Source organism: Vigna unguiculata, chromosome 3, assembly GCF_037176805.1.
Source record: "Vigna unguiculata cultivar grain cowpea cultivar isolate G323 ecotype 2 chromosome 3, ASM3717680v1, whole genome shotgun sequence".
In the NCBI taxonomy this organism is placed as follows: domain Eukaryota; kingdom Viridiplantae; phylum Streptophyta; class Magnoliopsida; order Fabales; family Fabaceae; genus Vigna; species Vigna unguiculata.
Window position 1 is genome coordinate 37,210,737 of NC_140794.1, and position 21,865 is coordinate 37,232,601.

Below are 21,865 nucleotides of genomic sequence, written 5' to 3' on the forward strand. Positions count from 1 at the left end.
GACGACCATAAGAGGTTGGGCAGGCCTAAAATTATGAACAGGCTAGGCGGGCCCGACAAACCGAACGAGTCGATCGGGCCCAACGATCCGGAAAATTCGAGTGAGCCCGAAGACCCGAACGGGCCAAACGGGCCAAGCAGGTTCGAAGATCCGAACGGGCCAAGCGGGCTCGAAAACCCGAACGGGCCAAGGGGGCCCGATGACCCGAATGGGTCAAGCAGGCTCGAAGAACCGAACAGGTTAGGCAAGCCCGAATATCCAAACGAGTCAGGCAGGCTCGAAGAATCAAACGGGTAAGGCGGACCAGAAGACCCGAACAGGTTAGGCGAACCCGAACACCCGAACGGACCAGGCAAGACAAGTGACGAAAACAGGTTAGGCAGCCCAAAGACCCGAACGGGTCAGGCAGGCCCAAAGACCCGGACGAGCCCGACAACCCAGACGGGCCCGATGACCCGGATGGGGCAGACAACCTAGACGAGCCCGGCGACCCAGACGGGCCCGACGACCCGCACGAGTTTGACGGCCTACACGGGCCTTACAACCCGGATGGGCACAACGACACGAACGGGCGAGACCATCCGAACGGACCTAACGACCCAGACGGGCCCGACAACCCAGACGAGCCTGACGACCTACACGGGCCTTACGACCCGGATGGCACGACGACACGAACGGGCGCGTCGACCCGGACGGGCCCTACGACCCAGACGGGCCAGACGACCCAAACATGCCCGACGACTCGGACAGGCTTGATGACCTTGACGTACCTGACGACCCAGACGGGCCCCACGACTCGAACGTGCCCGACTACCCGATTGGGCCCGACTATTTTTTACGGGTCCATTCGGGTCGTCTGGCCCTTCCGGGTCATCAAGCCCATTCGGGTCGTCCGGCCCGTTCGCATCGTCAAGCCTGTTCGTGTTGTCGAGTCTGTCCGGGTTGTCCGACCCGTCCAGGTCGTCGAGCCCGTTCGGGTCGTCGAGCCCATCCGGGTTATTCGGGCCTCAATGACACAAGTTTTAAAAAATTCAATTTAAATTTCTTTTATAAAAAATGGATTCTGGATTTTGAACTTGATCCAAATATTTGGATTGGATTTAAATCTTGATCCAATTATTTGGATCTGAATTTAAAAAAAAAATCCAAACTACTTTTGCTAAAAAAATAGATTTGGGTCAAAAATCTAGTCCAATTATTTAGATTTAAAATGGATGTGGATTGGATCATTAAAAATCCAATCCATGCCCACCCCTAACGTTTTCCATAAACAATTGTAGTACTGTGCAGTAGTTGAAGGAGAGGAAGAAAAAAAGTGAAAAAAAAAAAGTAATACAAAAATTAAATGTGTTTGGTGGATAAATTTAATTTAAACAAATTTATAAAATTGTGTAAGATAAACTTTAATTAGTTTGAGGGAGGGACGATATTAAAAAATTCTATGAGGTGAAATATCAGTTTATTTATATAAATTATAAATATTTTTAAATGTTAAAATCAATGATATAAAGTGAAAAATTGGTTATTGTTACTATAGTTATTGGAAAAAGTTTTGGAGGATTTTAAAACATAGTAGCAATTATATTTGCGTACGGTAAGCAATTTCACGTGAGTATACTAGGTGTAATTTTTGAAATTTATCACAATTGCACCACAATTCATTCAAGCATATGGTAAATCTTCTTGGTGATCGCATGTCTCTTAGATTTTGTGTTTCTTATATAAAAAAATTGGTGTTTCTCGTATCAAAGGAAACTATTATATGAATATTTGTCTTAAATTGTGCATCTTCTAATGCTTTCATCGCGACTTCAAAATAGACATGACCAACAACCATCATAGTTGTGATCTATTTGTTTCTATTAGTGAATAATTTGTTACAACGAGTGTATGTGTCATCACCATAAAAGAGATTGGAAGGTTTCTTGTTTTCTTCAGTACTAAGTTCATTGACTCAAAGAGATTGGTAGTCATATGTTGTCATTGTTGGGCATTGTCCCATGTAAGAGTTCACTTATCTCTAGGGATATTGTCTATATATTGTGTTGCCTCAATATTATCCTCTATGATTATGTAGTAATAGTAAAAAAATGTATAGCCTTGTCATTCCATGTGCTACAATTATTTGTTAGAAATGTAGTTAGTAAAATAACTGAACCTAAAGAAACTACAATTACAAATGAATCACATAAGAGAACTAAAAATCGAGTTATCCATGTTGACAACATCTTTCTTTAGTAATACATTTCTAAATTTCCTCATGAAGTTTTTGTGTAATGTGATTCCTCATGAAGTTTTTGTGTAATGTGACGGATGTAGTACATATGTACAAAAATGTTATTGTTTCAACTACTACGCTTCTCTGGAATATTCATTCTTGATTGCTTCGTGGTAGTTGAAAATTAGACAAGGGTTGTCTTTTAGAGTAACATATCTATGTAAGTTGTATAGGAAAAAGAACCATACATCAACAGTCTCACCCTTTACCACAACAAATGCAATTGGTAATATGTTGCAGTCATCTCGTGCAACTGCGGCCAATAATGTCCCTCTATATTTGTTGTATAAGAACGTCCCATCAACCTATATAATTGGCTTACAAAATATGAAACTATCAATGCATGTTTTGCATGTCCAGACTACCCTCTTAAGATGACGTGGTCCTTGTCTAATTATTTGTCTCAGAATGTTGTTGGTTGGGTATTCATTTTTCCAAATAAAGCCACTAATATAAATTTGCATTGCGTTTAGAAGGGAAGACCATTTTTTATACAACTTTCCCCATTGACATAAACATTTTTTATGGTCAGTTCTTTTCTAAGTCATGCCTTATTGTAGGTAACTGTATACTTTAGGATTGACTTTATATGAGCTATGATGACAGACACTAGGGAGGAAGGGTTGACCTAGATGATTTTATGGATACATTGTCCAATCATTTAATACCTCAAGTTATTGCGGTCTTGTGAGATCATGGGAGAAACATTGTTGTGCACACCTTCCAACTTCATAATTTCTCAATATTAATCCTTGGTGCACAAAATTGCTCTGTACCTCCTGGCACAATCAACATTGACATATTGCACCACAAAGATTTGAAAATTGAGTCGTGTATATGTAATGGGATACAATGTGAAAACGGTTTATGGCATCTTGCACTTCTTCCTTTATCTTAAATCATCGTCTTACAAGATAGTGTACCCAAAGGAGAAAATGAAGTGTCACGGTCCAAGGCATGACCAAATTTTGGGTTCAATACAGTTGCTTTAATTGGTAAGTATACAAAGTGTTGTAGTGGTTGATAGGGTGGGTGAAGCTGATGTGGTTTAATTTTTGTGACTTGCTTATTTTTGTCATCCCCTTCATCGTCGTCAATGTTCGCAAGGATTTCGTCTTCATCATCACCAAAGGATTGAGACTAGGGATGTCAAAAAAATTCGTATTGTGGATAAAATCCGCAACGGGAATGAAATGAATATTATAAATGGATACCCATGGATCACAAGTACATGTATTTTTAATACCGCATGTTAACGAAGCGGGTATGGGTATCATAATATCCGTACTTGTGGATACCTATGCCCATTAATCTCTAATTTATCAAAATACCTTATATATATATATATATATATATATATATATATATATATATATATATATATATATATATATATATATGTGTGTGTGTGTGTGTGTGTGTGTGTGTGTGTATTGTAATATCCCTATTTTTTTATAAACTGTATTATTTACTTTAAATAAAACACTTAGAAAATCTTCTATTTTTACTAATATTTCATATTTTATTATGATGTAGTTTAAATATTAAAAATATATTTTATCATGAGGTAGTTTTTACTTATTGAAAATAACAATAAGAAGAAAACAAAACTAATAAAATATGTATATATATATATATATTTAAAAATATATATATTAGGTAAAAATATATTAATTAAAATATTATTAAATAGGTGTGTATTAAAAAAAATCTTCTAAAGATATAAGAAGATAAAGAGAGAACATAAGAAGAACAAAAAAAAAGATAAAAGAAAAGAAAAAGGAAAAGAAGAAGAAGAAGAAGAAGAAAATTAAAGAGATAAACATTATTTCTTCATTAATAAAAGCAATGATGATTTAGATAAAAGCATGAGAACATGCACATGACTTGATATAGATATATATATATATATATATATATATATATATATATATATATATATATATATATATATATGGAATGAGAGAAGTTACGTGAGTTGAGAAGGTGAGAAAGTGAGAAAGAAAGAAAGGAGAAAGTATGAGAAAGAAAAGGACAGAGAGAAAGAGAAAGAAGAGTGAGAGAAAGAGAAAATAGAGAAAGAAAGTTTAGAGCAAAGATTCAAAGATATCTTTATATATATATATATATACATATATACATATATATATATATACATATATATATTAGTAAAGAAGTGAGTGATCTAGATTTTTTTTATATAGTTGCGTATCTCATCTTCATTCTTCAAGTAACCTTCCTTCGTTGTCTTCCAAGTACAACCTTTAACATCCTTCCACGTTTGTAAATATTTTTCATTTATATCTTAAGGAAGACAATTGATTCTACTATGTTATAAATTAAAGAAGCTATAGGTTTATTGTTGAGATTGAAAATGCAGAAGTACAAGTTTGTGGTTGAGATAGAGTTTGTTTTTGGTTTTGTGAAAATGATAAAAAGGAAATTAGTGTGGCTTTAGGAAAATGGGACAAAGAGGATATGTTAACATTAGAAACAAAGGCAGGTCTTAACTGGAAGTTCATTTCAAACAGAGCATAACAATGTTTGTTGAAAAAAAAAGACGCATTTCGGTTGTATGAAATCATTTTAAAAGACAAAAAATAGATGGAAAGTGGAAATCCATTTGCAATTATTGTAGCTTAATACTTTTGGGGAGGCAAGATAAGGAACATCACTCTTAATGACCCGCTTTAGGTCTTTCCAGCTTCGAACAACACAAGACATCGAGCGAGCATATCTAAAAGCACATAAACTTTAAATAATTTTGTCTTATTGCAACCTTTATTTAAGAAATTTTAAGGAATTATTATATGTATGCTCCTCATACTAGCAAAGTTATACTTTTGTGTACAAAATTATAATTTTGCATTATAATTTTATACAAAATATTGTATAATAATTTATTTAATATTTCCTTCAAAAAATAAACAACAATATCAATTGTAAGTGAATCGATTTGTTTATTTTTCAGGAATCAATCGTACAATTGTGGTTGTTGACTCAAACACTAATTGAAGAACTTCTATTGTATTGAACGTGATTTAATATTTACTTTTGTAATTTAATTTCAACTTGTATGAATTTATATTTATTTGAATTTTGTTTGAAACTTATGATAGTTATATATTATATTTTATTTGAATTTATTTGGACGTTGTTATCTTTGATTGATGGTTTAAAATTCAATTTTATATATAGATATTTAATAAATTTTTATATAGGTATTTTTTTAGATTTTCATAACTATACATTTTTTATAACTTCATACCATTTTGATATATTTTTAAACAAAATTTTTTATACATTTTTATGGTTAAATAATTTTAGAACTTTTTTGTAAATATCTCCAGGTACCCTATGATATCCGCAAATATTAAAAAAAATATGGGTATCTGCATAACAAATACCCATATGGATATAGGGACGAATACGAGGTAGATAATTATGCAGTGAGGAGGGTAACGATGAGCTACTATCCGTACCTGCTGATGAGTTCAAATTTTTGCCCTCATTTAATATTTAAATTTTGGGATTTAATTGAATTTTCTGTGCTTAAAGATTGATTTAATTAGGATTTGTGATTATTGGATTTATTGAGTAAGTTTGGTAAAAGTGGCGTAAAAAGTGATTTTAGTTGCATAAAATATTATTGGATATTCTAACGTTTGTTAATGCAGCTGGAATTTGTTTTTGGTCAATTAATAGTGTGATTTTGAAATATTCAAAGTTACAAAATAAGTCCAAAATCAAGAAATTCTGGAAAAGAATAAATCAGGAGCTTGATGCACCCTCAGATTTTATTTGCACACTCCTTCTAAAGTGGACCACCAAAAACTCTGTTCTGCACCCCTAGTTTTCACTAAGTTGCACCCCTCTTACCACTTAAACTCCACTCAACCAGATTATGCCATGTGGCAATCCCCACCTTTTAAATCAGGCCAACCATAAGTTGACACGTGTCATAATCCTCCACTCACCAAATTAACCAATCAGATCTTGCCACGTCATCATCTCCTCCATCTCACTCATGAAACCCTAACCCTAATTTCAGCCACCATGACCATCCTCCACACAGCCGTCGCCGCCAATCTCGCCGGCCACCGCACCTGCAACCTCCATTACAGAAGCAAACTTCCATTTCCACGCGAGCAACCATGCTGCAGCAGCAACTCTACCATCCATGGAAGCCACCCCGAGTTCTTATTCCCGCGAGCGTTCATCACCTCTGCAGCACCGCGCCGCCTCCATCTTCTCCGCACCGCGCCTGCACCTGCTCCATTTCCGCAGCCACCGCCGCAGATCGAACCAGACACAGCAACGTCCAGCACCGTAGTAGCGCACCGCACCTCTTCGTTCACGTCGGAAACAGCACCGCAACACCACCACTGCACCTGCAACGTGCAACCAGCGTGACCAGTCACGACCACCATAGATTCTCGCGCAACCACCGTTCCTACAATCTCCACCGCGAGCTTTCCCGCAACCACGAACCTGCACCAGTTTGCGTCAACCATTGCAGACGCGAGACAGCTTCATCTTCTCTGCACCAGATCCGCGTCTAACTATGGCAGCACCACCAGTCACGGTTGCGCTTCATCCCTGCACTAGCACGCACCAGATCGGAGAAGAAGAACCACTGCATCTGCAACCATCCCCGGCAACGGCGCCAAATTTGATATCGTTGTCGTTAGGCGATCAAATTTTTCACTACTAACTGGCAATACTGAAGTTGCTAAAGTAGTGGTAATTTGATTGCCTAACGACAACGATATCACCTGCCCCACCCCGTTGACATTCCTAATCCATACCAACTTCTTAATGATCTTGTGTTGATTGTAGTGAGCATTTTTCATTTTGATGTAGGGACCGATTAGTAATTGGGTATATGATTTCATGTGGTTTGGTGGGACAATAAATGTGGTTTATGGTCGTATGAGGGTAGATACTAATGTAGGGCATCATAGTGAGATGCTGGTGGAGGAGAGTATTGTATGGGTTGTGGTTGTGTGGATGAAGATGAAAACATTTTAAATGTTACATATACCTTGGGTCTAGTTTGGAGTTCAATTGAGTCATAGGTCCAAAAAAAATGCCTCAACATCGTTGTCATTGTCATCTCGATGTCTATGTAATGACTTAACCCTTCTAACAAGTCTGGTTGGATAATATAAATGCATTGTCAATGGGTACCCTCTGTTGTGCATCCTTGTGAAGTCGTCTAATGATGACTTGTTTCATCCTTTGTAGGAAGATACCTCTTTTGAAAATGACTACTTTGGGTGTTATAGAAGAAAATGAAATCCCTTCAATGGGACATTCGTTCAACATCCTGTCGTAGTCCACAATGATGAATATTGAATTCTATGTGTGAAAAAACAAGTGAAATTGATAGTGAGACTACATTACAAAAAGGAAAAAGACTTGAATGGGTGATGATCTAAGAGAATGAAAATATGTGTTTGATATTTATAATCATTACATGTGTGTGGTATGTTGAAGATGTTGTAACTAAAGAGAACTTACATAATATAATTATAAATTAAAATGTTGGACCCCGAGCATACTCAAACTTACATAGGTCCAACTCGGCTTAACCTAGCTTGACTTAAACCTTTTTTACTTGACTCAACTTGCCTTGATTTGGATTTGACACAACTAGACCCAACCTAACATAGGCTCAACCCTACTAAACACAACCTAAAGTGTGTTTAATGTCAAACACATCCTGACATGACTTTAATCCAATCAAACTTAGTATGAATTAAGGTTGGCTTAATATTGACTTGAGCTTGATTAGTCCCGACCAAGTCTGGCTCATCCAAACATGGGCAAGGCACAACATGACCCAAACTAACCTAAGGTCGACCTAACTTGACTAGGTCTAACCAACTCAATCCCAACTTGATTTAGATCTGACCCAACCTAACTTGCTTGTCCTCAACTTGATCCAACCTAAATTAAGGTTGGCCCCACTTGACCCAACCTTACATGACTTTGAACCAACATACCTTTCTCGAGCTAGGCCATTTGGGTTTGACTAAATTTGACCTATACCTTGTTTAATGTGGACTCTAGCATAGTCAAATTTACCTCGGCCCTGATTGATTCAACTCATGTTAACTTGGTTCAACTTAGATTGACTTGGTCTTAGTTCAATTTTATCTTACATAGACCCAGACTAACTTAACTTGAAATGTGCCTAAATTGATTTGACATAAGGTGAATATGTTGATTTTGTCTTAAATGGGTCTCGAGTGACTCAACCCAACTTGACTTGTGCTAATTCCTACTTAGCCTGACATGAACTCAATCGGAGGATTGATTCAACTTAGTCTCACATGTGTTTAGTCTAGCTTAACTTGACTTTGGTGTGACCTAATACAATTGGTCACAACATATTCGACGTTGCATGAATTTGGTATTTTTGATCCAATTTTATCTCATTTAACCTTTCATGATTTAAATTGAATCTCATTAATTTTTAATTTTCAAAATTAAAAATTATTTAATTTACGCTAATATAATCCAATTAAATTAATTAAAATTAAAATCTAAAATTATAAATTTAATTTTAAAATAAATATATTAAAATAAAATTAAAATATAAGCTTGAATAAAGATAATTAGATTAGAAATTTTCTTCATTTCTTGAAAAAAAGCACATTCTTAATTTAAACATGGAAAAAAAATTAATAGTGTTTTCGAAAATTTAAACACAATATTAATTTGGAAAAAAGAAATCATTTCTAGGTTTTAAGTTAGAAGGAAAAATAGATGAGTGAGACATGGCATGGCAGGTGGATGCAAGAAGTCGAAACGACGTAAGTTTATTATTTATTTATTTATCCAATAACTCTTCCCCATTTATGTGCAATTTGCGATCCACACGGCACCCCCTTCCTCCTTCGTCCGTGGTGTAGCCTGACGAAATTGACGCAGCAGGTGCAGTGATGGCAGGAGCAACGAGCCTGAACCTCTGGGGCATTCTATCGGAATCCAAACGCATAATCGACGCCCACTCCCGCCACTTCCTGGCCCTCTCGGTCATCTTCCTCCTCCCTCTCTCCTTCTCCATCATCGTCTCCCCCTTCCTCTTCCCTCTCTTATCCCCTCACCAATCCCAAAACACACACCTCCAACTCTCTTCCCAAACCCTAACCCTAACCCCCTTCTCCCTCCCCCTCATCCTCTTCCTCCTCTCCCTCCCCCTCTTCTCCCTCTGCGCCCTCGCCTCCATCACCCACAGCGTCTTCCACGGCTTCTTCGGCCGCCCCGTCAAACTCCCCTCCGCCCTCCTCTCCATCCCCCCCTCCCTCCCCCGCCTCATACTCACCACCTTCCTCTCCCACTTCCTCCTCTTCTCTCTCTCCCTTCCCCTTCCTTTCCTCCTCCTCCGCCTCTCCCTCGCCTCCCCGCTCATCCTCACCGCCTCAACCCTCCTCCTCCTCGCCCTACTCCTCGCCCTGCTCTACCTCCGCGTCTCCTGGTCTCTCGCCCCCGTCATCGTCGTCGCGGAGTCCACCTGGGGCCTCCAACCTCTCCGCCGAAGCGCCTCTCTCGTCAGTGGAATGACCCCCGTCGCCGCCTCCTCCTTCCTCTTCTTCGCTTCCCTTCAGGCCCTCCTCCTCTGGACCGCCTTCCTCCTTCGCTCCGACGGCTGGGCCTGGAAAGACTGGGCCTTCATCACCCAGATCGTCCTCACCTCCACCCTCCTCATGATCCTCATGCTCTACAGAGCCGCCGCCGACACCGTCCTCTACATGTACTGCAAGGCCGTTCACGGCGAGCTCGCTGTCGACATCGCCCAGGAGTTCGCTTGGCAGTACGTTTGCTTACCGTTCGATGACGGCAAGGTTCCTCACGTTGTTTCGGTTGTTCATGTTTAATCAATGTAGCGTCCCAGGTTGGTACAACGTTACTTTTTGTAACATCGCCTGTGGATCCTCTCTCTTGCTCCTGTAAATTTTTGTTATCGTTTACCAGAGGATGTGAAACATGTGGTTGCCAAATGTATATATTGTAATTTAGTGTGAAACTTTAAATTGATGGCAGCTATTGTTAAGTTGCACAATCATGTTATGGATGAATGGTCTTTTAAGTTAAGTAGTTAACAAATTGTGCTAATGGTTTGATCGTGTATGATTGGAATCATTTTTTGGTTTGTTGGAGTTTAGATGAATGCGAAGTGTAACAGAAGGTTTGGAACTAGAATCATTTGGGTGCAATCAATCTCATCTTTTTGAATCATGGTGGAATCAGTTAGGACGATGATTTTAAAGTTGCAAGTGAAGCTAATCAGCTTGTAGATCATCTTGTGATCCTTTGGAATTTCTTCCCTGAGATATGTCTGCTTGTTTGTTTAGGCCATCTTCATCAGTGAAAATAAACTAGAAATGGTGAACTGATGTCACCTTGTTCCAATTTCGCACAAGTCTTGGTGTTGGAGACATGGGATTTAATATAGCCAAGAATAATAGTGGTGGTATATTAGGTGGCATATAGAAAGATGTTTGCACTCTACAATTAGCATAATGAACTCCTTTTATTTTGGTTTTTGTTTATTAGATGCGTGAATAAGAAAATGATAAAACGAGATGATAAAAATAAGTGAGAAAATATAATTGTATTTGAAAATGTCTTTGAAAGACAGAAAGGTTCTATTGTAGTTGTCTGACTGAGTGTGTGCTACTTTGTTGTATAAATGTTGTGGGAAGTTGAAACAAAATATTGGCCACGCTGATTTGTGATGACAAATAAAGATTAAGATAGTCTGAAAGAAGTGGAGATCAGAGTACAGATGAAGATATGATCTTTATTATTCTTAGAATATGGGTGATGGAACTAGTGGCATACTTTTTCTTTTATAAAACAGGTGGCAGATTCATTTTGAAAGAGTATCCTTTCAGCTAACTTGCTTAAATGTGCAAAAGACATGTCTTAATTTATCTTGTTTTTCCAAAATCCATCCTTTCTTAAAGCCGAAATTCCAGATCTCATGTATTTATTGATAGTTAGATGAACTTGCCTACATATGAAAATAAATTTGTTTATTGAATATTTACATTTTTAAACATAATAATAGATGTTATTTATTAAAATAATTTACTAAAATCATCTCATTAATAAATTTATTGTTTAGTGTTCAGGTTATCGATTAGTTTATTTTAAAAAAAAAGATAAATAATTAGTGTTTCAGATATTATTAAAATTTCTTATAACTTCATAGTTTGTGAGACAAAAAGAGAATCATCACTCGTTATTATTTTATTAAAATGTTTTTTTCTTTTCTAAAAAAAAGTTTAAACAAGCAATGAAGTTGTTAGAATGTTTAATAACAAGTGAATTAAGCGCATTGCACACATATAACTACACTTACGGGATAGACGTTGGGTTACATTTTCAAATGTACAAATATATTGCTACTCTACACCATTTTTATTTACACGAACCTCTTCTTTTAATATTTACTTAAATACACACTAAACAGTACTTACTTATCATATGGCCTTGAACTCATTCGAGACATAGCAAAACTCGTCGGAGAAGAACATGTTTGGAAAGAGCTGTTACACACAACCTAAAGAAACAATTGTAACATTTTGGAGTTTGAGGTAGAGACAACAATTATGTTCCCAAAATTAGCAACATGTACTTCTCATGATAAAAATAGCAGGGCATTCTACACAGACCGACCGCACTTAACCAACAGCTACAACTGATCAGTTATAATCAACATGAAACTTTGTACATTGGTTCCCACATGATTAAAAGGTTCAAAATTTGCGAGTACAATCTTAAATGTTTAAGAACCTATTGCTCACACGTCAAAGAATGAAACTGGATGTGACTAACAAAACAAAAAGGGGTCACAATTTTCTACTGTGACCAACAACACCGGATGAAGATTCAGGCATTTTAATGGCACTTTCATCCATATGAGCTCTGAAAAGAACATTACTCCAATTTGTAGATCTCTGAACAATCCTACTAGGAACAACGCGATCACTGTCTTCCCCACCAGAAGCCTCATATCCATCACTAGTTGAACTTGACACAGGGATTTCCTTCAGAGTTGCAGCAGCATCAGCGGCTGAAGGCCCTGCAACTTGTCTTGCTTTTTCAACACCCGAAGCGAACACCCCAAAAGGCCGAATATCAGGAGAGTCTAAACTGCTTTCAGGTGATGAAGGAACCATCCCCCCCGCTAGGCTCGAAATCGCTTTACTTGTCTGAAATCCTCTGCGTCCTTCAAACGGTAGAGGGGCAAATCTAGATATGCCACTCAAACCTTTTTCGACATTATTGACAGAATCTTTTGTCAGAGATTCCATAGACATGTCGGCAAGAAGATGAACCCGCTTACCAGCTCGCTTCTTATTGTTCTCCATTCTGGGAAGCATTTTTCGGCCACTGCTACCAAAACTGCTTTCTGGTTCCTGTCTTGTTACAGGCTGCAGAACTTTGGACTTTCTTCTTGCTTCTGCAGCAGCCTTGGAAATTTCTTCTGCATTTAAGCGTGCCAATGCCCAAGGACTAATTTTTACTGTTCCGGGATTCTTTTTCTTTAACGGATCTTCTCTCACTGTCTTCTTTCCCAGTGAACTAACAGAACCTGTGTCTGGGGGCACCACATCAAACTACAACCGATGACACCCCAAAAAGAGAAGGAAAAAATGAAAACGTCAGCAAACGAAAGAAAGAACAGAAATGAAAATATTAGTAACAATCTAGAAACGACTAAATGATCAAGCTTAACAGTTCATAAATTTAGTTTTCCAGTTGGTGAAAGGTTAGTCCATGTTGTACATGATCTGCACAATATCAAAAACCATCCAAGAAGCTACTCTTGATATGTGTCATGTTTTCCATAACAATAAATTTTCTTTGGATATACACGAGATATGAAAACCATTCAAATGCAAGAGTCTTTTGCAGGGATGGTAATACCTAAAGGCATTTTAAGCAGAAAAGCATCCAAGCATAAGAAAACAGAAACAAGGAACATAGATATAAAGCAAGTCTAAATTGAAAAAATGTTACCTGATCTTCAAGTAAGAGGCGTGGCGGTGTGCACCACGCACCTCGGTGTAAATTAGTGAAGGAGCTTGCACTACTCAATCCAGTAAATGAGCTAACAGTTGACATTTGTGGACTTTGCTGACCTCCGTTACCTTGCTGCTCCTGATCCTGCTCCCTCATAGCTATGATGTAATCATACGTGCTGAGTCCCTGAATCACATAGCAAACTAACTATTAACACTTCAGATTGAGGAACATAGATTGATAATGTTTAGCAGTAAAACTAATATTGTCATTGTCTGAGAATTAAGACATAAACATGCATCTTCCACCGAGGAAAATGTTTTATCACCTACTAGGAACTAAAAGATGAGTCTTGTCAATTGTTGCATGTACAAGAAGTATGTAGGCTAAACCATCAACCACTACACATGGCCGGTTTAAACAGAAAAAGTTATGTGACAAAGGTTAAACGAACAATCAACATACCAAACAGCAGCCAAACTTACCTTTTTAATGAGGAGGATATGAAAGAAGAAAAGCTGAACAACTGGTAAGGTAGCAATCATTGCAAGAATGGTGCAGATGGACTGAAAATTTCACAAGTGAAAATAAGAATAGCTGCATCAGGAAATAGTCTCAAAGAATTTTATCAAATAAGTCAGTTTATCAGAAGAATATATAACCATTACGAGAGAAATATAGTAATCACATAAGAGGGAGAGGGAGAATGCTCACCACCACAAGAACAAAGGGAACCAAAGAGAAACTGGTTCCTAACTTGGAGGATATATCCACAGAAAATTGCTTCCTCTTGACAAAACAGAAGATAAGCACTAGTATCCCAGTCAACCATTGAAGAATAAACTGCAATCTCAATCCCAATGTGCAAAAATCATGTATAGACCTGTCATTAGTTAGTCAAAATGAAAATGACTAGGAAATACAAATCCATACTTGTGATGCTCTATAGGTTATGGCATGTTGCAAAAGTTATTAAGACAGGTTTGGGATGGTTCAAACAGAAATAGTTGACTCTTTATACGGAGACAAGGTAAAAAAGTTGAAAGATTTTTTTTGGCAATAGAGGTTGACTTCCAAACACTGATGATTCAATCAGAATTATATTTTCCAATTACGTAGGAGTGTTGATACAAAAGGTTGAAGATTTGGTGATTTTGATGTAGTTTGGTTGTTTGATCTCTGTGTTTTGAGTTGTAATTTTCGTGTTTAATCTTGTGTAAATGTTTCTTTTGCCTTTGATCAGGCATAGATTGTGAAAGAAAAATTTCATTCTGAGCTGTCTTGTTAAAGGTTAAATGCAGAAAAAAGTGTTAAACGGATTAGAAACAATTTTAATCTATTATAATGTTCTTCAAGTTGCTGGAAGTACAAAGAAGAATAATTTAATTGATTAAAATCACGATTTAATTGGTTAACACTCTTTTTCAATCAATTAAAACAAACTTTCATCCATTAAAATCACTTTAAGATCCTCTTTTAGTGATTTTAATGGATTAAGATGGACAATATTGCTTACCAAGAGCATAGCAGCAACCATGAGCGCAAAAAATTGGCAGTAGTTTTTCTTCCCTATACAGTTGTTAAGCCACTGCAAACCAAGGTAGCAACAGTCCTTCAGAACATAACTCGAGTGATAACTAAAGAAATAGTAAGATATATACTCATACTCGGCAATGATGATCAAAGTGATCTACACACTTGTCACAAACTCTACAGTGCTTGCTGTACTTGAAAACCTACATCAATGTTATTCTTCAGTGACATACCATCTAAGAATTGCAGAGTAAGCATGATTTTGTAACAGAAGGTAATTATGAAGTTCTCCATGCACAAATGTCAAGGCATTCTTTCACCCCCACATGTCATATTAAGGAATAAAGTCCAACAGTAATTTTAAAGGGATAACACATTTCTAGTTCAAAAATCTTCTACGCACCTCAACTTCACACAAACTGCAATAGAACATACCATCTTCACTTATTTGTTTGTCTGAAGATTTCTCGGTTAAACTTGAGCAGCTGCAGATATAAGCACAAGGAGAAGAAACCAAGAATACACAGGATGAACATGATGATGTACTCTTCTCCGCTGAATTCGAAGCATTTTTTGAAACCCCTTTTGTTCCCAATCCCTCCTTTTCCACATAATTAACTCCAGCTGTTGATGTATATGCTTCATGCATTGACGAAGTTGATTCTTCACCTAATTTAGAATTCTTAACTTCAGCAAGCTTTTTACTTTCTGGGATTTTGAGATACTTTTTCGACTTAAAAACCCCTGGATCTGCTGGATCTGATGCTGCACACCAAATGTACAGTCCAAAGACACTAGTAATCTGGCAAGAGAGGAAATATCACCATACTATGATGTCTTTCATAGGGAAATCACATAGTAAATAGCTCACAAATGGGGTGAACATAAGAGAATATAGAATGCATATCTGCATACATAGATAGTTCTAAAACTTGATAATATTGTGCTCTGGAGAATTGTTTGTGAGTACATAAAACTAAAGTATTGAATAGTGTATGGAGTTTTCTGTTGTTCCACTACGGTGTCTCGTTTTGACATAGGATTTAGTTGACATAAACGAAGATCTACACAAGGCAATTATCAGCAAAATAACTGCAGATATATAGGTAAGGATTTCACTCACTCTTAAAGTGTAAGTTTTTTATACTTCAACACCTATAACTTTCTATTAAACACACAATTCTCATAACAATAGAATTATTATATGATATCATCATGCAGTTCATATTTTTAGGTGAATAGAACACATGTATGTGTGTGATCTTATAATTAGAATTTACTTATATGTTGAAAAGCATGCCCTATGTTAAAATAAAATCTCTACTCACTAAATTATGAAATTTCAAACTAGCTTCGATCATGTTTTAGGAGCAAGAAAATAGAACCACAAATATAGTTCTAAGAGGAAATTTAAGAAAAAAGAAAAGTGTCACTGTTTTGGTCCCTGTCAACATTACCCCTTATATATATATATATATATATATATATATATATATATATATATATATATATATATATATATCCCATCTAAGACAGTCTCATGGTCCTTACACATGTAGCATATTTTAATATGCCCCCTTGCAACTAGGGATCAAATTAATAATATATTAAATATCAATTAAGAATATGTGGCACATATAGGGAGAAAAACCAAAACAAAAATATATTACACGTAGGGGTCAAATGAAGAATGAGTAAGAAGTGATTCAAATACAAATCACTTCAGGTTAAACAAAGTTTAACTTAATAAATAATCCAAAGAATTAAAAAAAAAAATCCTTGAAATGTAGTTCACAGATGTCTCGTGATGGCTATTTGTCATAACTCCGCGTGTTCTTAAAATGGATGTGAAAAATGTACAAGGGAAATAGACTTATCATGTAGAGAGACTGCTCCATAGAACCCTTCACTGAACTATACACGACAATCTTAACAGAGAGGAAGATCATATAATAAAAAGCAACCAGAAAACTTGAATAGAATTCAGATTTACAAAAGAAACCAGACACAAGAATCCGAGAGAAAAGAAAAGTCACAGATCTCACTCGTTTCACAAACCAACTTAGAAAGCAGAAAATGAGAATATTATATATCAAAAAAGGCAGAGATATAGGAAGATGAGTTACCAGCGGTGAGTAAAGGCCAATAACAATATACTGATACGTCTTATTTCCAACAAAAGGAGCGAAGAACACGTAGAAGGCAAAGCCCAGAGATAAAAACACAGCACAAGCCACCACCTTCAGAAATATTTTCCACGATGAATAACAAAGAGAAAAACTTTGTAGAAAAGGAATCAAATTTCGCAAGTACCTGAAGAGGGTGGTAAGGTAACTGCCATCCATGTTTCCTCATAGTTGTTTACTTTGAAGTTGAACTCAAAACTTCTGAGTAGGAAGAACTGAAAGATCAAAAAGAACAACACAGAACACAGAGAACACTAGAAGAAGAAGAACAACAACAAGGGACAGTTATTTTTGTTTTTGTGCCAACTTTTTCACGTTTTTTAAGGAAGAAAGGAATGAAAAATGAGAGAGTTTTTATGAAGGACAAAGAAAAGGAGGTTGAAGCGAATGGAAAGAGATGTGAATGAGAGAGAGAATTGAATGAGGATAATGGTGGTGGGTGTGAAGTGTGTCCAGAGGAAGCTTTTTCTTTTGTCTTTGTCTGGTTTCAAAGAATGTTTTAGTGAGGAAAAACTGGACTAAAGGTATGGTCTTGTTTGGATTTTGGTGTGTGGTTTGTTTATTGGTTGCAAAAAGCTCTTTTACAGCTCAGCGAGTTAGAACAAAGTTAGGTGTTCTAAGTTAAAATAAAAATTAAATTATTTTCTTCTGGCTCTTTGTAGATAAAATTTATTTCCTTTAAAATCTTAGTGTTATGATCTCTAATTATACAAATATTTTGGTTAGAGAAACTTTTTACTTGATGTGATTATGAAAATACTTTACCCACCCTTTTTACTTTTTGCTTTTTGGTTTCTGGCGCTACCTGCCACCACCACTGCTGCTAACTGCGTTTATCTTTTTGAATTGGCAAAATCATGTCTCACAGGGCACTAAGAAAATCTCCTTAATAAACGTTTAAGATTTTATTTTATTTTATTTTAATTCGTTCTCATCATATATAACCTATATATTAGTGAAAATTCATGCAGCCCCACGTATATGTATCATTTTTTTATTTTATAATAATGAAAAATAAAAATTAAATTTTTAATTCATTAAAATAAAAAAAATATTACTAAGCATATAAAAAATATATTTTCAAAAGTGGTTCCAAAATTTAAAAAGTAAAAATTCTTATTGATAAAAATATAATATATGCATAAAAAAAAAGTTATGAAAAATAATCATATATATGTAATATAGTTATTAAATAGTTACGAATATATATATATATATATATATATATATATATATATATATATATATATATTATTTTCATAAATTAATTGTCATAAATGAATATTTTGTTTTTTCTTCAGAATTATGATTTGATGCAATATTCAATTCTTGAATTTAAAACTATGACTATATGACAGTAGGGTGCTTTATTTAAGACTTTTCGTAAGACTTAAATATTAAGTTTATAAGACCTAAAATACTAAATCTAAAGACGTAAATATTCGATTTGACAGTAGTTAAGTTTCATACTTTTTGCAACAAACTTTTTCGTATATACCTCATCATTTAGCTATGAAATTTGTACCAAAATCCATTAAAGTAATAAAGTAACTTTTAAAATCATATATTAATTAATTTAGATCTTCAAATCGTAATGTATATCCACAACAATGATTAAGACAAATAAATAAAATCATATACTAAAAAAAGTTCCATATTAATTTTCGAAAATTTATTAAGTAATTTCTCGTTAACAATTTTTGTTATAAATTAATTATTAAATTGTTAGAAAATGTTTTGTAGATAAATTCATATATATATATATATATATATATATATAATTTTTGTTATTTTAGAGTTAATTTGTCTTTAATCTTTTACTAAATAAAGTGAGAAAGCTTAGAATTTATAATAGTTTGTATAACTTTGTTCTCGCTAATATGTAGCTAATTTATCGTAATTTTATTTTTGATAATCTGTAGTTAATTTGTCACAATTGTGCTCTCGTTAATTCGTAGCTAATTAGTCACAATTTTGTTCTCGCTAATTTGTAGTTAATTTATTTCAACTTGGTTCTGGCTAATTCATGGCTAATATTTGTTGCATTTTTTTTTGTTAATCAATAACTAATTTGTCGCAATTCAGTTCTTGTTAATTTATAACTAATTTGTCGCAATTCTATTAATCCCTCACAAATATTATTTTGTTAATTGCAATTACTTCATAGTTATTCACTCTCCATGATAGATCAAGTCCATAAACTTGTGCCCATAAGGAAAACGGAAATAGAAAATAAATTATTCACAAGAGTGTCTAAACAACTCTAATATTTGGAATACATATTGAAAAAGGAAAGTAGACAATCAATCTTGCAATGATCAAAGTATATCATGATTTTAGGACACAAGTGCATTAGAATATATCAACAAAAAGTAATGTATCAACACAAAAAATAGAAATAAAGTTTTGGATTCATTGAGACACATCTTCATTCTTGTTTCCTTAAAGTAGACAATAATTTTCTCTTAAGAGACTATATTTGTTGTTGCATAACTGCTTGCATTTTTGTTTGTGCTTGCATTAATGCTTGCATATCAGTCTATGTTTGCAATTGTGATTTTACTTGCTCTTGCAAATTAGATATTTGTATAGCTAATGTAGTGATTTCTTCATTTGTTTGATTTGGATTTTGGGAAGAGGGACCTTCAGATGAAACATGTGAAATAATCCTAATATCCAAACTGTGACCAATGCCATAGACTCTACCTTTGCTATTTTCCCCACCTATTTTTATCCAATGCCATATATTCATACACATGCTTGGAAGAAGATTGTAAGGTGCTAAAAAACCCGGCCAACATGACTATGAGCTACTTGAATTACAAAATGGATTATAACCATATATGCAAAAGTCCAAGCCTAACATTTTGTGGATCCAAAGCAAATGTAGGATGAGTTACTTTAAATTTTTTCCAATACTTTGCATCAACTAGATGCGACATCATTAATTTATGTTGACGTACTCCATCTGCATGGCATCGCATATATTTTGAAGTATCAACACACATAAAGAGGTGTTGAAGTCTTGGAATAATGGGGAAATATCTTAACACCGAGTAAGACACATCCTTGTTTTTTGTTGTAGTCTTGGGTTAAACTCGTGGTTCTTTACACACCAAACAAACATTTTTGTCACTATTTTCTTTGTAATGTAGCATACAATGATTAGGACAGGTATTTATCTTTTCATACTAAATCCCAATTCATTCACCATTCTCTTTTCCCTATACAAATTTTCAGGCAACCTTTCTAATCTAGAAGCATGCTTTTGATCATAGAAATCATTTGATCATAACAACTAACATTCATGTTAAACATTGTCTTCAAGTTTAAGAGTTTTGTTATTGTTGTTGTATGCTTCTTACAACCATCCCATGAAGGTTCATCAACATTCTTTAATAATTTAAAATTTTCTTAGCAGATGAATTTAGATCATTTCCCACCTCTTGCATATTTGGATTTCGTCTAACATAAAGGGCATTCATAACCAAATCATGATATGGATTTGTATTCGCTTTAACATGGTCTTTTCAATATTTAAAATGTCTTTCAAATGTGATACTTAAATTTTTTTGAATATACTACAAAATATAATCAAACAGATTGAAAAAAAAAACTAAAATAGAGACCAATTTAATTCCCAAATTATATTTTACTGGATGTAAATTTTGTATTCACAATTTTACACCTATGAAATATCAACAGAGTGGTATTAGAGTTGTAAATCACAGTAACAATGAAAAAATATTGAAAATCATAGTTAATTTGACATGACAAAATATTTAAAGAAAAAAATACTAGTGAATGACTTAAAGAGATCCATTAACGGTAGAATTATGTATGAGAATAAGTTATATTATACATTATCTAAAAAAATATTTTTAATTTCTAATTCATATGTTTATCTACAAATTAGTGTTATTAAGTTTCCCAGCTTTCTGTCACAACAAGGCAGAGGCGAATTAGTTTTTTCATGGCGGCCTATGATGGCCACTTTTGGCATGGTGGGTGGCGATGATGTAGTAGTTGTGGTGAAAAAATTGAACTCAAAAACAAAAACCATGATCGTGAACAGAAGAGAAGAGAAAAATTGTCAAGAATGGTAGCGACGACATTGTGGGAGGAAGAAGATAACTTGAAACCGTAAATTGATACTTCTTCCAATGTTTAACAAATTTGGCCTGGCCCATTAAAATATTTCTTTAAACAAACTTGTGCAAATTTCTCACCATTCACTCTCATTCTTTTATCCTATTTTATTATTTCACCTAAGTTACTGCAGCCATAGTAGTAAAACTTTTTACTTGAAAATTTTCTTACTTTTCTTTAACCCAAAATAGCAAAGCACGTTATTCTTTCACCACGGTACTGCAGTTAATGCCAACCACTACTGCCACTAGCTACCATCGCCAACAGCTGCCACCGGCTACCATCGCCAACAGCTGCCACCGGCTACCATCGCCATTGGTCATTGCCAAGTATGTTTTTTTTTTCTACTTCTCTACTTTCACTATAATTATTTTCCAAAAAATATACCTATTTTCCGGCAACAATAATGGCCAATGATCATGATACTTCAAGAATATCTCATAGAAGTGACCTGAGTTGGAAACACTGCCATTTAATGGATGAATCAAATTTAAATACAACTGTTTGCAATTATTGTGGGAAAGTTATGAAAGGAGGATTTACTAGAGAAAAAGAACATCTAATGGCAAAGAAGGGCAATGTCACTGCTTGCGCCAAGACTCTGAAAAATGTGAGAGAACAACTTTGAAAATTATATAGGGAAAGAACATACAACTCCTTCGTCAATCTTGGATAT

The 21,865-nt window shown here is 35.2% G+C and overlaps 2 protein-coding genes across 2 annotated transcripts; one reads left to right on the top strand and one right to left on the bottom strand.

Moving 5' to 3' along the window:
* Positions 1-9,124: 9,124 nt before the first annotated feature.
* Positions 9,125-10,393, top strand: LOC114176147 (uncharacterized). The gene has a single exon (XM_028061085.2). The coding sequence runs from the start codon at positions 9,229-9,231 to the stop codon at positions 10,162-10,164; it is 936 nt and encodes a 311-aa protein (XP_027916886.2). The 5' UTR covers positions 9,125-9,228; the 3' UTR covers positions 10,165-10,393.
* A 1,583-nt stretch (positions 10,394-11,976) lies between these two features.
* On the bottom strand, positions 11,977-17,532 carry LOC114178520 (putative protein S-acyltransferase 22). Its single transcript, XM_085671134.1, has 9 exons — positions 17,168-17,532; positions 16,981-17,094; positions 15,258-15,656; positions 14,989-15,057; positions 14,838-14,909; positions 14,036-14,164; positions 13,807-13,887; positions 13,319-13,507; positions 11,977-12,915 (listed from the first exon to the last, which is right to left on the bottom strand). Exons 1-9 carry the CDS (start codon positions 17,207-17,209, stop codon positions 12,145-12,147), a joined length of 1,866 nt encoding a protein of 621 aa, XP_085527260.1. The 5' UTR covers positions 17,210-17,532; the 3' UTR covers positions 11,977-12,144.
* Between the last annotated feature and the right edge of the window lie 4,333 nt (positions 17,533-21,865).

Excerpts from the sequence above, each read along its gene's own strand:
- LOC114176147 (XM_028061085.2), top strand. The coding sequence starts at position 9,229 with ATGGCAGGAGCAACGAGCCTGAACCTCTGGGGCATTCTATCGGAATCC.
- LOC114178520 (XM_085671134.1), bottom strand. The coding sequence starts at position 17,209 with ATGAGGAAACATGGATGGCAGTTACCTTACCACCCTCTTCAG. Across the intron at positions 17,095-17,167 it reads TACCTTACCACCCTCTTCAG|GTGGTGGCTTGTGCTGTGTT; the intron begins GTACTTGCGAAA and ends ATATTTCTGAAG. Across the intron at positions 13,508-13,806 it reads ATATCCTCCTCATTAAAAAG|GGACTCAGCACGTATGATTA; the intron begins GTAAGTTTGGCT and ends TATGTGATTCAG.